The following is a 12,434-nucleotide window of genomic DNA, read 5'->3' as shown; positions in this document are numbered from 1 at the left end:
GGAGGAGACGCAGTCTGGTACCTTCGACAACACGTTCTTCGCACGCAACACATCAGAGGACAGGTTTTAGAAATTCATTCAACATGTTTTTATTGAGCACCTTCTATGTAGGCCAGACACTGATCTAGGTGCTGGCGATACAGGAGAAGACAAAAAAATAGACAAAAATCCCTGCCTTTCCAGAGCTTCTGGAGCTGACATTCTAATGAAATCAAGATAAGAAAAGTAATCCATGGCCAATATGACCAGTTATGAGCCAGAGAACAGCTAGCTCCCCTGAGTAACAGAAGGGATTCCCTATCGCTTAATCAGAAAGTCAATCAAGTCGCTACGGGGTCACCCAAAATGACAGAGCCCTGCTTAGCTCCCAGACCCGTGCTTGAGAAATCAAGGGCTTCTGTCTCCTCTTGACCACAGTCTTGGAGGGAGAGGCCAGTGCTCAGGGCTCCCCAGGAGTACATTTAAAGTCTAAAAGGCATTTAAAAGTCTGTCCCCAAACCAATGGCATTCCCAACCAAAGAGTAAAGCAATAGCTGTGTGACTTTGTTTCAAGAATCAAGAATCGAGACAACAGCCTCTCAAATATGCAATTCACCAAGTGGAACACAGCCTGCAGAGAACAAAAAGAACCATCAAACTAAAATTAAAGTGTTTACAGCATAACAGTAAAGACATTAAAATGAGAATGCAGGAAAATTTTTTGCATAGCAATAGATTTAATCCTTGGCCCAAAAAGTAATAAAACAGAAACTTCCTAGAAGGCAGCTGCCAGTTTCAAATGCAGGCCGATACTGTCTGAGTCAGGTTCTGTTTATCTAACGTATGACAAACCTGGAAGCATTTGGTCCAACTTGGTTTTTTACATAATAGTTTCATGTGCAGACCTTTATAGTAAGTCTTCACCTTCACGGAGCAGGACAGGGCTCACTGGATTTACACAAGGTTGTGAGTGAAAGAAAACAATTCAAAAACCCAAACGGAAACAAGCAAACCACACAGCAAGCATACGAGGAGCAAAACATAAGCTACAATGAAGCGTCATTAATTAAAATTATTAGGACAAGGCGAGTTTGAAATCTCAAAGAATAAGTATCAATATTCTCGGTGAAATACATAAATATTTCAGGGACATAGAGTAAAATGAATACATCTAAAAAAAAGGTGTAACCCGTAACGATCCTCATGGAAGTTTTTTTAATAAAGCTGAAGAGTGATCAGTAATTGGCATATCAACTGGATATCAATTGGATAAAGGGGGCTTTTTAAAGAGAGCTTTTTAAAAAGATTTAAGTAGTTCAGATACAATGGGTTTCCTGACATAGTATTAATTTGCTTCAGCAAACCCTTCGGCTTGGCTCATTACCTTAAATTCCAGGAGAAATTAACGAGGTTTTACCGTAAAGTACAAACACAAACATTTCAAACGGTAAGTCTCCAGAGTCACCCACACCAAGACGTTAGGAAGGAAGCTTGTTGGTAGCTACCGGCGGCACAAGGCAGCGGGGACCAGATGTCAGCAGAGCTGAAAGCAGGGCCAGCTAGAGAGCAGGAATCCCTCCCAGAAGCCGACCAGTGGTTTCTCTACTCAGCAGACACACAAAGGGCAATCTTACAACGAAGCAGTAAAACGACTGCTTGTTAGGAGGCACTAAGTTTTAAGCTTCTGGTGGAGAGACCAGGAAAGGAGGTGGGGGGAGGGAGCGAAGGAGCGGTGTTTGAACGCTGTTGCCATGGTGAGCCACTGAAATTCAGTCAGCTTCCAACACCCCGCTAGCAGCAAGTGGCATCTGTGTTTCAGGTTTCCGAAGGACATGATTACAGCAAAAATCAAGCGAATAAACCCCAAAACAACCTCTACGTGAACCCTGAGCTTCCACACTCCCCTTTCATGGGAGACACTAACGCAGACCATCAGTATCCAGGAATATGTGGCTTTCACTAGGTGACATCTCAGTGTAGCTCCCAAACAGAGTGTTTATAAAATAAGGTATTCCAAATCACGTACATTTAACTTTGGAATCATGGAGGGAGACACACACAGATACATGTAAACATCAAGAGAATCACTCCACTCCCTGTCTGGGTCCAAACCCATCCAGTCGTGGTTGGAGACAGTAAGTGGCCGGGGCCTGACCAAACAAACAGCAAGTGTGCGGGAGCCCCGACGGTGCCGGATAATCATTAGGAGGCAATCAAGAAATGACCGACCAAGGGTCAGGAACTGGTCACAAACAAGAAGAATGCGTTAAATGTAATTATCCCAAAAGTGAAGAGACAGACAATCCCATTTCGTCTTCAGAAAGAATCAAGTCACTGAAATTTGATCTCTTGTAAGTTGTTGCCATTTGCTTGGATGAAATCTTGAAGGTTTTCCACTCTGTCTCCACCCAGCATAAGAACACATTGACTAGAAATCTGTGATAAGAATTTAGTAAAGTCTTTTCCCTCCTGTTCCTCATTATGCCAATGCAAGCACTGGAAAATTCCAAACAGAATCAAGTTAGTGGCACAGAAAGTTCGTGAACTATCTATGTGAATGTTCACTATGCCAACAATGACCCAAAAGCATGACATGGTTAACTTCTCACCGTGGTCAGTTTCTTTACTCTGCCAGGCTCATCAAGTTAAACTTTAAAACCATTATAATCCAGACAACAAACTGTTCTTACCAGTGAGAATCCTAGTCCGCCCAGCCCGATCCCTGGGACTAAGAAAATGGCCTGCTCAGCAGTGGGCCAAAAAGGTTCTACAGGGGCCAGGGGCCCAGGCGTTGTAGATGCTCTCGGCCCTCCGCTCCCCTTCACCATGGCCTGCCCACCTCGCTCATGCCCACCCCCACAGCCAAAGCCCGAGGTGCAAGACGGAAACAGAAAGGCCTACCACTTATAGCTTCCTGTGCGAAGTACTTGACATCCACGTCTTCATCCTGGCCCAACTTCTGCAGTACTGGCTTCACTTCCTCCCGCAAAGCACTGAAATCCAACAGGATTGTCTGTGAAAGGCAGTCTTCTGAGCCACATAAAGGCTCTAGGATATACACGTTCTATGGTAATTTTGAAAGTTTAAAATTTTTAAAAAGTTAATTCTTTAGGCAATTTCTGGATACTAACTAGGTAATCGCAAAAATCCTCAATAGCTTCAGACAACGATCTGCTGTTGCAATCAATAGCATACAAAATCATACAGTAGCTTCAATGTAGAAGTCGGAGTGAACACTTCAGACACGGTTGTTAAATGATCATCTTTACACAAACCCCTATTTCAGGTAAAGGGAAAATCAGTGACCTTAATTTTTGCTCTAACTCCCCAGAAGAGGGTAAAAATTTAAATCTACTTCTTAAACCAGAGTAATACTCAAGTCTTACTCAGTGTTCAGAACTGGTCCAATTTTCTGAAGAGATTTGGCTACATTGAAACGGACGTTCGCCACTTGGTCTCCTGCCATTTTCAGTACAACGGGCAGCATGTGCTTCGTGGTTATTTCCTGACCGCAGGCTTCAGACAGCGCCTAGAAAAAGAATTAAGAGAGCGCACTTAAAACACTTCCTCATGTATTTAAATATCCCCAAATCTGAGACAACAAATTAACGTTTAATGAGAAAGTAACTGACCTGCAGGAAAAGGTTTCTCGTTTGCACCTCTGAATACGGGATACAAAGGAGCATTGGAAAACTCAGTTAAACCGGAATTCCCGGCTGACCGCACTCCTGCACATTTTACCATGAATTTAAAAACGGATGTTTTCTCTCGTCAACCGTCCAAGTTAATCGGTATAAGAAACAGATTATTCAGAATTCCGAACGACAGCCCCAAAAACCTGCTTACCGCCTTAGCTTAGCAATAATCCTGCGGAAGACTCACGTTAATGCAGAATAAGGTGGTCATCCTGTGCAAGTAATTGGGATCGTTCGCCATGACTAACACTCTGGGAACGATGGTGTTCTGGGCCCACTCTGTTCCGAACTTCTGAACGAGCTTCATGAGGTTGTTGGTGGCGGCTTCACGGATAGCATACACTGGCAGCAGAGGCGCAGAGCACACGGTCACGAAACTTACGTCAGGAGCACAGCCCCGTTCGCTCACATCATCAGCCAAGGGGACCAAAAACCAAACCCTCCCAACACTCCCGATTTAGTTGTACTACACTGGCAAACATGCTCAGACGTGACTCATGATATACTGACTTGGTCTTATCATAGTTTACAGATGTGCCCTATGTCCAAGACAAAGGAGGTAGGGAGCTCGTTCTAGTGCCTACTATGTGCCAGGTGATCCGGAAAGAAAACAGAGGCTCCCTCCCCTCAAAGATCACGTGCTCTATCAGACACGTAAGCTAACGCGGGCCGACAAGTCACGTGGTGGAAGACGGACCCTGACGAAGAATGAAAGTGTGTAGCAAAGGTCCTGAGGGCTGTACCAGAGTGGAGAGAAAAAAGAACAGGGAGGTCTGGGAAGCTTCAGGGAAGAGACGACTTGCTCTGGACCTCAAAGACTGAGGAGGATTTGTGTAAGTAGAGAGAGGAGGGAGGAATTCCTGGTGGGCACAAATGGACCCAGGGTACAAAGGAGACTAACAGCACTCAGCAAGCCATCAGGTCGAAGAGTCAGGGGGGACCCGGAACACACAGCACCTGGAGAGCTAAATTTAGACCCTGTAAGAAAAACGCCGAGTTTTTAAGGCAAAGTTGTAACCTGATGACCAATGTGGTATTTAAGCAAGATTATTCCAGCAGCGACAACAACAGCTGGGGAGACAAGGCCAGCAAGGAGGTCGCTTAGAGGCCAGTGTGGCCCCCTGCATGACAGCAAATGAAAACCTCCGACGACCTGCCTCTCTGCCCTTAAAATGTTGATGGTGCGACAGCATGTCAACGTCTTCTGTGAATGACCGCCCGCTTTAACGTCTAAGAATTCCCTGTAAGATCATTTATCGAGGACATCGTCAATCTAGATGATCAGGCCTGAGCTACTACCTCCTCAACAACTCGCTGCTGCGCACAGCACTGACCAAAGTCAGGCCTGGTGCGACCGCATTTCGCAGGTCCCGGAGGACGCCACGCTGGGGCTCAGATAACGAGTCCAGGGCAGGGGGCACGCACTCCTTGTTCTACTTCTTTCCCTAGGCAGGCCTAACCCTCCTGGGTAATGGGACAGGCAAGGGTAGCCATCCAAGCCACAGCCCCAGCCCTGGAAGATTTATGTGAGGCTTCTGGACAGAAAACACCCAACTCTTCCCAGTGAGCAGATCCTCAGGCAGTGCCAACTGAGGCCAACAGGAAGGACCGCGCAGCCAAGAAAGTACATAATTTATTACCAATATGAAACCTGACCAAGGTCTATGGGAGAAGCAACCTGTCAGTGACAGCCAGAAGCATTCGTGGAGCGCACTCAAGCCGACTTTTCTACCCGCGCCCCAAGACCCGAATTCCCTCCACATTCAGAGCCTTCGCGTTTCGCACAACCCCCTCCCCATCTCCCCCGCTACGGTGGAACCACCAAGAGCATCTGTGTCTTGTCTGATTCTGTTGTTTAATTTGCTCGACATCCTTCTCGTCATCACGCCATTACCATAGGAAGGGACCTCGCGCCGGAGTAAGCAGAGACGGCGCACACACTCGGCCTGGGCCCTGACCTCAGCTGTACTCAACGGGACCTGGCAGACGCCCGCTATGGTCCTGGCTCCTCTGAATTTTGTGCCAAAAGAACGCAAACCATTCCAGAGTTCTGCCAGTTGGCTCTCCTTGTTTCGTCTCTCTCCCCTTCCCCTCAAGGGTCCCTCTGAATGCCTAACACCCTCCATGTGCTCACTCTGATGCCTGCCCCCTTCTCCTGTAAGAAATCCATTCCCCTTCTAGATCCCTCCCCCTGATCAATACTGTCCACTCAACCTCAGAAAAAGTGATGACCCTTTCTCCTTTATACTACTCTGGACCTTCACAATATTCTTGCAGTAGTTTAGTAAGCAGGAAAAAAGCTTCAAAAATGTAACTGAACAGTGATCACTACATAGCAGTTAGTCTAAAATGCAGAACAAAACCAAACAACAAAATCCCATGTGATTAATTACATACAGAACAACTACAGAGCTGACATTTCATTGATTCAAAGAACGCTTACAATGCCTTAAGTTTAGCATGCTAGCGTGCCGCTGCAGAAAAAAGGGCCAAGGGTCCCTCTTACTCCCCAACTGGGAGGGAAAAAATCTGAGCACTGAGAAAAGAATAACTGACTTGCACAGACAGTACAATCTTACATGGAAAGGATGTCAGGAATTCAATTCTCTGTGGAACATTAGGACTTTAAAAGTTCCTCAGAATTGGGGCACCTGGGTGGCTCAGTCAGTTAAGCATCCGACTTCGGCTCATGTCATGATCTCGCGGTTCGTGGGTTCGAGCCCCGCGTCGGGCTCTGTGCTGACAGCTTAGAGCCTAGAGCCTGCTTCAGATCCTGTCTCTCCCTCTCTCTGCCCCTCCCCTGCTGGCACTGTGTCTCTCTCTCTCCCCCTCTCTCTAAAAAATAAACAGTAAAAATAATTTTAAAAAAAAGTTCCTCAGAATTTGGAATGCAAGCTTTCAAAAAAAAGTACCGAATGACCTGCTGGGATGTGTCTTTCAAATAACATTAAATATCTATGAGAAATAAACATTTTCTTTCAAAAAGGAGAGAAATTTCTTTCCTATGATTTACCAAGCTTAAGTTTCATTTAAAAAGAAAAAAATAGGGGCGCCTGGGTGGCTCAGTCGGTTAAGCAGCCGACTTCGGCCCAGGTCATGATCTCGCGGTCCGTGAGTTCAAGCCCCGCGTCGGGTTCTGTGCTAACAGCTCAGAGCCTGGAGCCTGGTTCGGATTCTGTGTCTCCCTCTCTCTGATCCTCCCCCGTTCATGCTTTGTCTCTCTCTGTCTCAAAAATCAATAAACGCTAAAAAAACAAATAAATAAAAGAAAAGAAAAAGAAAAAAATAAATTGGCCATAAGAAGGTAACCTTAGAGAACAAGAAAATAGTCTTCACATTTAGGTTGAAAACGCTAAAATTACTTGTATATGCTTTCACAAGATCTGCACATTTCCTTCACACCCTCCTCTTCACTCTCTTAGCTATTTAACCTCCCACGTGACCGAAACATGCCCTAAGAGCAACCACTTCCACATACAAGCGGACACAAGCTTCCCCCTCCTTCCAAATACCCAGGCAGAAGCACTGCAGATGAGCAGACATCCTGAGTACATACAGGACATATAAGATGCTATGGTACTGAAACAAGATGCATATCATATCCACCAAAATATGCAACCAAAGTTTCTTATTTTATAAGCCCCCAGGGCCCTCATATGAACAGGTGTCAGGCCACACTGAAGCTGCCAGGCCTGGACATGTGGCCTAGCTGTGAATCTCATGGGTACAGAGGGCACCCCTCCCCCGCATCGCTGCCTAGCAGACCAGAGGAGATACATGCACCTGAGACCTTAGCAAAGAGTCAACGTGTAAGGTGGTTTCACAGAAAACATCCACTGCCTTGATACTTTGATATGCAGCAGCACCAGCTTTCAGTGAGTTTGTGGCGCTGAGAAGAAAAGGATTCTGTGATTGCTGAATGATGTTATAAATACACAGAGAAGATAAGTTATTTCAAAACCTATTCTCTAAAACAGGTGCTCCATGTGACCTGCCTGAGCTTGAGGCATCACCAGCTGCCAGGGAACAATAAGCCTACCTCTCATCAAAAGCAGAAATCCGGGTGCCCCCCCCTCCCCCGCCCCAAGTCACAGCTGATGTCTTCCCCTCCGAGACCCCGCCCCTGAATACCTCCTTCCCTATGTCACCTCAAAGAAGCCAAGCAGCCACTTCTACCCCCTGGGCCTTTCATCAGATTCCAACCCCTACCCCACCCGATCTAAAGGAGCCAAAAACTAGAGTACCATGTTCGACCAAAGGCCCTTGGGACAAGGAAGGAGTGTAGGGTTAAAAAAGATAGTTTGAAAATAACATAACAGAATGGCTACGAAACAGGGCAGAGATTGTTTAATGAAGAAAATAAAATTTAAGATAAAAAGAAACTGGCAGAAAATAAAAACGTCAAGCTCGTGTTCAAGGGGAGCTAACTAGACTCTAACTGAAGCCTTTCTTCGTCCCTACAAAGGTAAGGCTAAATGTCTGATCAGATTAGGATTCCTTTCAAAAAAGGAAACCTATGAACAAAATGGATGTACACAAACACACAGGCCTTCCATAGTCATCTGTGTTTAACTTACTCACCATGGTCCACAAGCCAGGCCATACATAAAGAATTCAGCTTTTCGTCAAAGAACTCCACACCCTATAGATACAGAAGATTCCATTAATATGTATCTCCAAAGTTCAGAAATCAAGATGGTCTATTTACATCACATCAAAATGACCCAAAAGCTAAAAAAAAAAACAAAAAAAACAAAAACAGGTTTCCAAATAAGCTGAATGCATGAACCAGCCAGAAAAAAATAGCATGGAATGTGATTTACAAATTCTGAGACTATCTTATTAGACAACAATCATAAAGAAAGAAACCGTATATGAGATGGCCCAAGCCCTGCTAGGTGGGAGAGAAGAGGGTAGCCAGGAGCCAGACCCGACACTGCAGACGTGCTGGAAAAACGCATCGTGGACGGAGTGCCGAGCAGCATCTAGATCACTTGTGAAAAATGAGCTACCCACGAAAATACCTGTCCATAATAACAGTTCTCATTTTTTTCCTTCCTGGTTGATATAATAAATCCTTAAGGATGAAGAAACTGACATCGACAAATAGCTTCCCAATTAAAGAAAGAATTTCTGGGATGATGGGAGAAAGCAGAAGAGGGAGAAGGGAGCAGGCACAGGACTCCAGGGGAAGTGGCCCCAGCACAGAGTCACAGGTGGAACCACCCCGGCCGTCCCAATTCTGTTCTCCCTGGCAACGGGCGGTCACTCCAGCACGGGCGGACTGACACACGCCCAGCCCTGTGGGGCTCTGCGGCATGCGCGACAGTGCCAGGTGACATCTGCTTTCCTAGTGCCTCCTTTGTGGGGTCTGCATGTTTACAGGTTTTTTAATTTCTCTGGCGGCTAAGAAGTTACTGACCAGTGACTGTGTACTTTAAATAAAGACAGTGAATATAAAATTGCAGTGCTTTGAAAATGGTGACTGAATAAAAGAGCTTTATGATCACAGACTGTGAACAGGTGTTAGCATACACTTCGATTACCATGCCAGCTTTCAAAGACAACCTCTTCACTCCAGGTAATGGATTTTTCTTGGATCTTAATTATTGTGGCTTAACTTTACATTCACCATGGTCCACAAGCCAGGCCACATATAAAGTCTTGGAAGAATTTCACAAATTGACTACGTGATATAAAAATCTTTACACGTAAGGTGATAAGTAACAAGGCAACATGATACTAACAAGAAGTTGAAGACGTGGACAGCGCTCCCAACTGCTGCACGTCTCCCCCGCCAGACAGGTATGAGTCCGCCAAACTCACCACCACCCGCCCTGCTTCCAGACTCCTGCACCACAGAGCTACCCACCTTTGCCAGCTGCACAGGTCTGAAGGGAGCAGAGGTTAAAAGAAACATCACCCCCACCCCCCCCTTCTGGACAGTACTTTCAGTCTTCAGCAGTTACGCACTGCCGCTTTCTACTCCGGACAGGTGACCCATGACAGTCACCAGTGAAGAAGAGAAGATGACCCTCAGCAGCACGTGGGAGTCACAGGAAAAACAGATGACAACATGACTTCACCTGACCCTATTTAGCTATACACAGATACCTCTGGCATCCATCCTGAAGAACGAGACACTTCAAATTTTTTAAAATATATGATGCCACAGACATGCACAGGGTGCGCTTTGTAAACTAAATATGCCAAAATCAGTAATATACATCCAAGGCTCTAAGAAAAGAGAAATTACATCCCACCTGCTGTGATCTGACAGTAATGGAAGTCTGGGGGAGAGGGGGACACAAAATGCAGCAATGTTAGCTGCAAGTGGACAGGTATTAGTAGCTTTCTCAAAAAACATTCAGGTATTCGTTCGTTCGACATTCTACAAATAGTTACGTGCTTAACTGCTGCCAGATACTGGCGGGCTCTGGAAGAAGAACACTGAACACAGTCGCTGCCCTAAAAGTGATCACTTGTCCATCTCCCCAGCTAAATTTTTTTTAAGAGACAGCAAGTGTGGGGAGGGGGAGGGGGAGGGGGAGGGAGAGTGAGGGGGAGGGAAAGGGGGAGGGGGAGGGAATCCCAAGTGGGCTCCACCATCAATGCAGAGCCAGATGCGGGACTCAGTCCTGCAACCCGACAACCCTGGGATCATGACCTGAGCCGAAATGACGAGTCAGACACTCAACTGACTGAGCCACCCAGGCGCCTCTGAAATTTTAATTACTATGATTATCAGAGTAAAACTACCCATGTAACATAAACAGCGATAATGTGGTCTCTGTCCAAAATACTGACACTATAAACATCATATTCCTTCCCTATATGATGATTCCTCAACTCCCTGTATCCAGAACGTAGGAAAAGTGGTAACCAGGGACATTCTGCTCAGAATATGGGCAAACAGGGAAGCTGCCCAGAGCAAAAATCAAAGCTGACGTATCTTGAAACCACACTCCCTTTTCTTCTCGGTTAAGAATTCCTTCAGACATGGAGACACTAAATACCACGCTCTCTTATACATACCAAAACGACATTCTTCTATGGCTTTGCTATTAGGTGGTGAGGAGGTGAAAGGCATTTCTGTAATACCTTCTTGTTAGAAGTTAATGCACTACAGAAGATCAAAACCATCCTATGGGCAACCAGGTCAGACTTTCGTGCATCTAAATGAACATTATCAGATGAGCTGTGTGGGGCTCCTATGAGCCACAGCGACTGTGCCCGACGATCTGATGCTACCCATCATTTGGTGAGCCAAGGTACTCACCAGCTGGCCCGCCAGCAGTGGCATATACTCAATGATGGCCAGCCGGACCCTCCACTTGGCATCTTCAGCCAGCTCCACTATGGCAGGAAGGAGAGACTGAGAGAGCTGACGGATCCCAATCACTTCATTTACACAATCCAAGTTAGAGATGATATTCAAACGAACTTCCGGACACTGCAAGAACACATATGAGCATCAAGGTCTCTGCCAACGTTCTCCTACTATCATGATGAGGTTAACAACTGCCAAACATTTTTTTTTAAATAAGAAAGCATTGACTCGGGTGAAAAAAAAGTACAGCCTTAAAACAAATACTCACTACTCAATTCAAAGCACATAAATGTAACTGATATCTACCAGAACTTTCAATGAAAAGTCTATAGGACAGTAAAAAGCATAGGCTCTAGAATCAAATTACACTGATTCCAATCCCAGATTTGCCACTGCCAAGACTTTGGGTGAATTATTTATCTCTCTGGCTCAGTTTCCTCATCTATAAAATGGGGATAATAATGAGATGGGCTTCATAAGATTGTTTTGAGGATTAAACGTAACCATACATGCAAAGCATTTATGATCACGCCTAACTGACTGTATTCGTCAATAGATTTTATAGCTATCATTAGAATTTTGATACTATAATATTTAACTTAAAGCATTTAAAATGAAGAAACATTGGCTTTAAAGAGATGACATCAGTGGATATCAGCAGGAATCAGGCAGAGAGGACATAAAAACGTTTTCAGGTCTGTATCAATGGCTCCTTGTGCTCATTTTCTGCAGAATTTGGAACTCCAAACCCAAACACAGGAATTGTCACTGGTTTAAAATAAGCTACCTTTTTTTATCCCTTCATCCCTGTTTCAGGTTCTATTTTAGTGCAACCCCAAACCAAAACCAAACAAATCACTGACTATCAAAGGCAACAGAGTTTTTAGACGGACTCACCTCATCCTTTAACTGAGCTAAAAAAAGAGGTAGAAGGTGTTCAATGGTATTCTCTTTTCCCAAAATGGTAGACAATCCCATAATTACAGATGCTAGAGCCGATTTGACATGTTGATTTGTATCAGATACTAATTCCTAAAATAAAATCAAAATTAAAAGACTTCTTTTGTGGCAAGACGACAGAGACTTCCATACCATCTCCCAAGGAATTTAGAGACAGCACTATTTCAATATTCACTGGCTGATACACTTCTTCAGATCATCTGTGTAACAACACAAACCTATGCACCAAAGAGCATTTTACAATTCCCAACATAATAAAGAACAATGTCACATTAACATAACTGTCCCAATTATTCCCTATCCACCTTTACACTCAAAAAAGCTTTAAGGTCTATGTTTTTTTTCTTTTTTAATTTATTCATTTATTTTTGAGAGAGAGAGAGACACAGAGCACACACATGGGTGCACGAGCAGGGGAGGGGCAGAGAGAGAGAGAGAGAGAGAGAGAGAGAGAGAGAGAGAGAGAGAGA

The 12,434-nt window shown here is 44.9% G+C and overlaps 1 protein-coding gene across 6 annotated transcripts in view; it reads right to left on the bottom strand.

Moving 5' to 3' along the window:
* The window catches only part of PPP2R1B (protein phosphatase 2 scaffold subunit Abeta), a 33,639-nt gene that overhangs the window by 9,431 nt on the left and 11,774 nt on the right, over nt 1-12,434 (bottom strand). For 4 of the 6 annotated variants that reach the window (XM_049613570.1, XM_049613577.1, XM_049613561.1 and 1 more), the window contains exons 9-14: nt 11,902-12,036; nt 10,954-11,127; nt 8,256-8,316; nt 3,862-4,016; nt 3,366-3,508; nt 2,881-2,972 (exon numbers count right to left, since the gene is read on the bottom strand). In XM_049613570.1, coding sequence (XP_049469527.1) covers nt 2,881-2,972; nt 3,366-3,508; nt 3,862-4,016; nt 8,256-8,316; nt 10,954-11,127; nt 11,902-12,036 — 760 coding nt within the window. Of the gene's footprint in view, nt 1-73; nt 2,476-2,880; nt 2,973-3,365; nt 3,509-3,861; nt 4,017-8,255; nt 8,317-10,953; nt 11,128-11,901; nt 12,037-12,434 lie in introns of those variants that run through there. The other 2 variants (XM_049613598.1, XM_049613585.1) reach the window with 2 other exon arrangements.

Source organism: Panthera uncia, chromosome D1, assembly GCF_023721935.1.
Source record: "Panthera uncia isolate 11264 chromosome D1, Puncia_PCG_1.0, whole genome shotgun sequence".
Classification (NCBI taxonomy): domain Eukaryota; kingdom Metazoa; phylum Chordata; class Mammalia; order Carnivora; family Felidae; genus Panthera; species Panthera uncia.
This window is presented reverse-complemented; position numbering and strand designations above follow the sequence as displayed.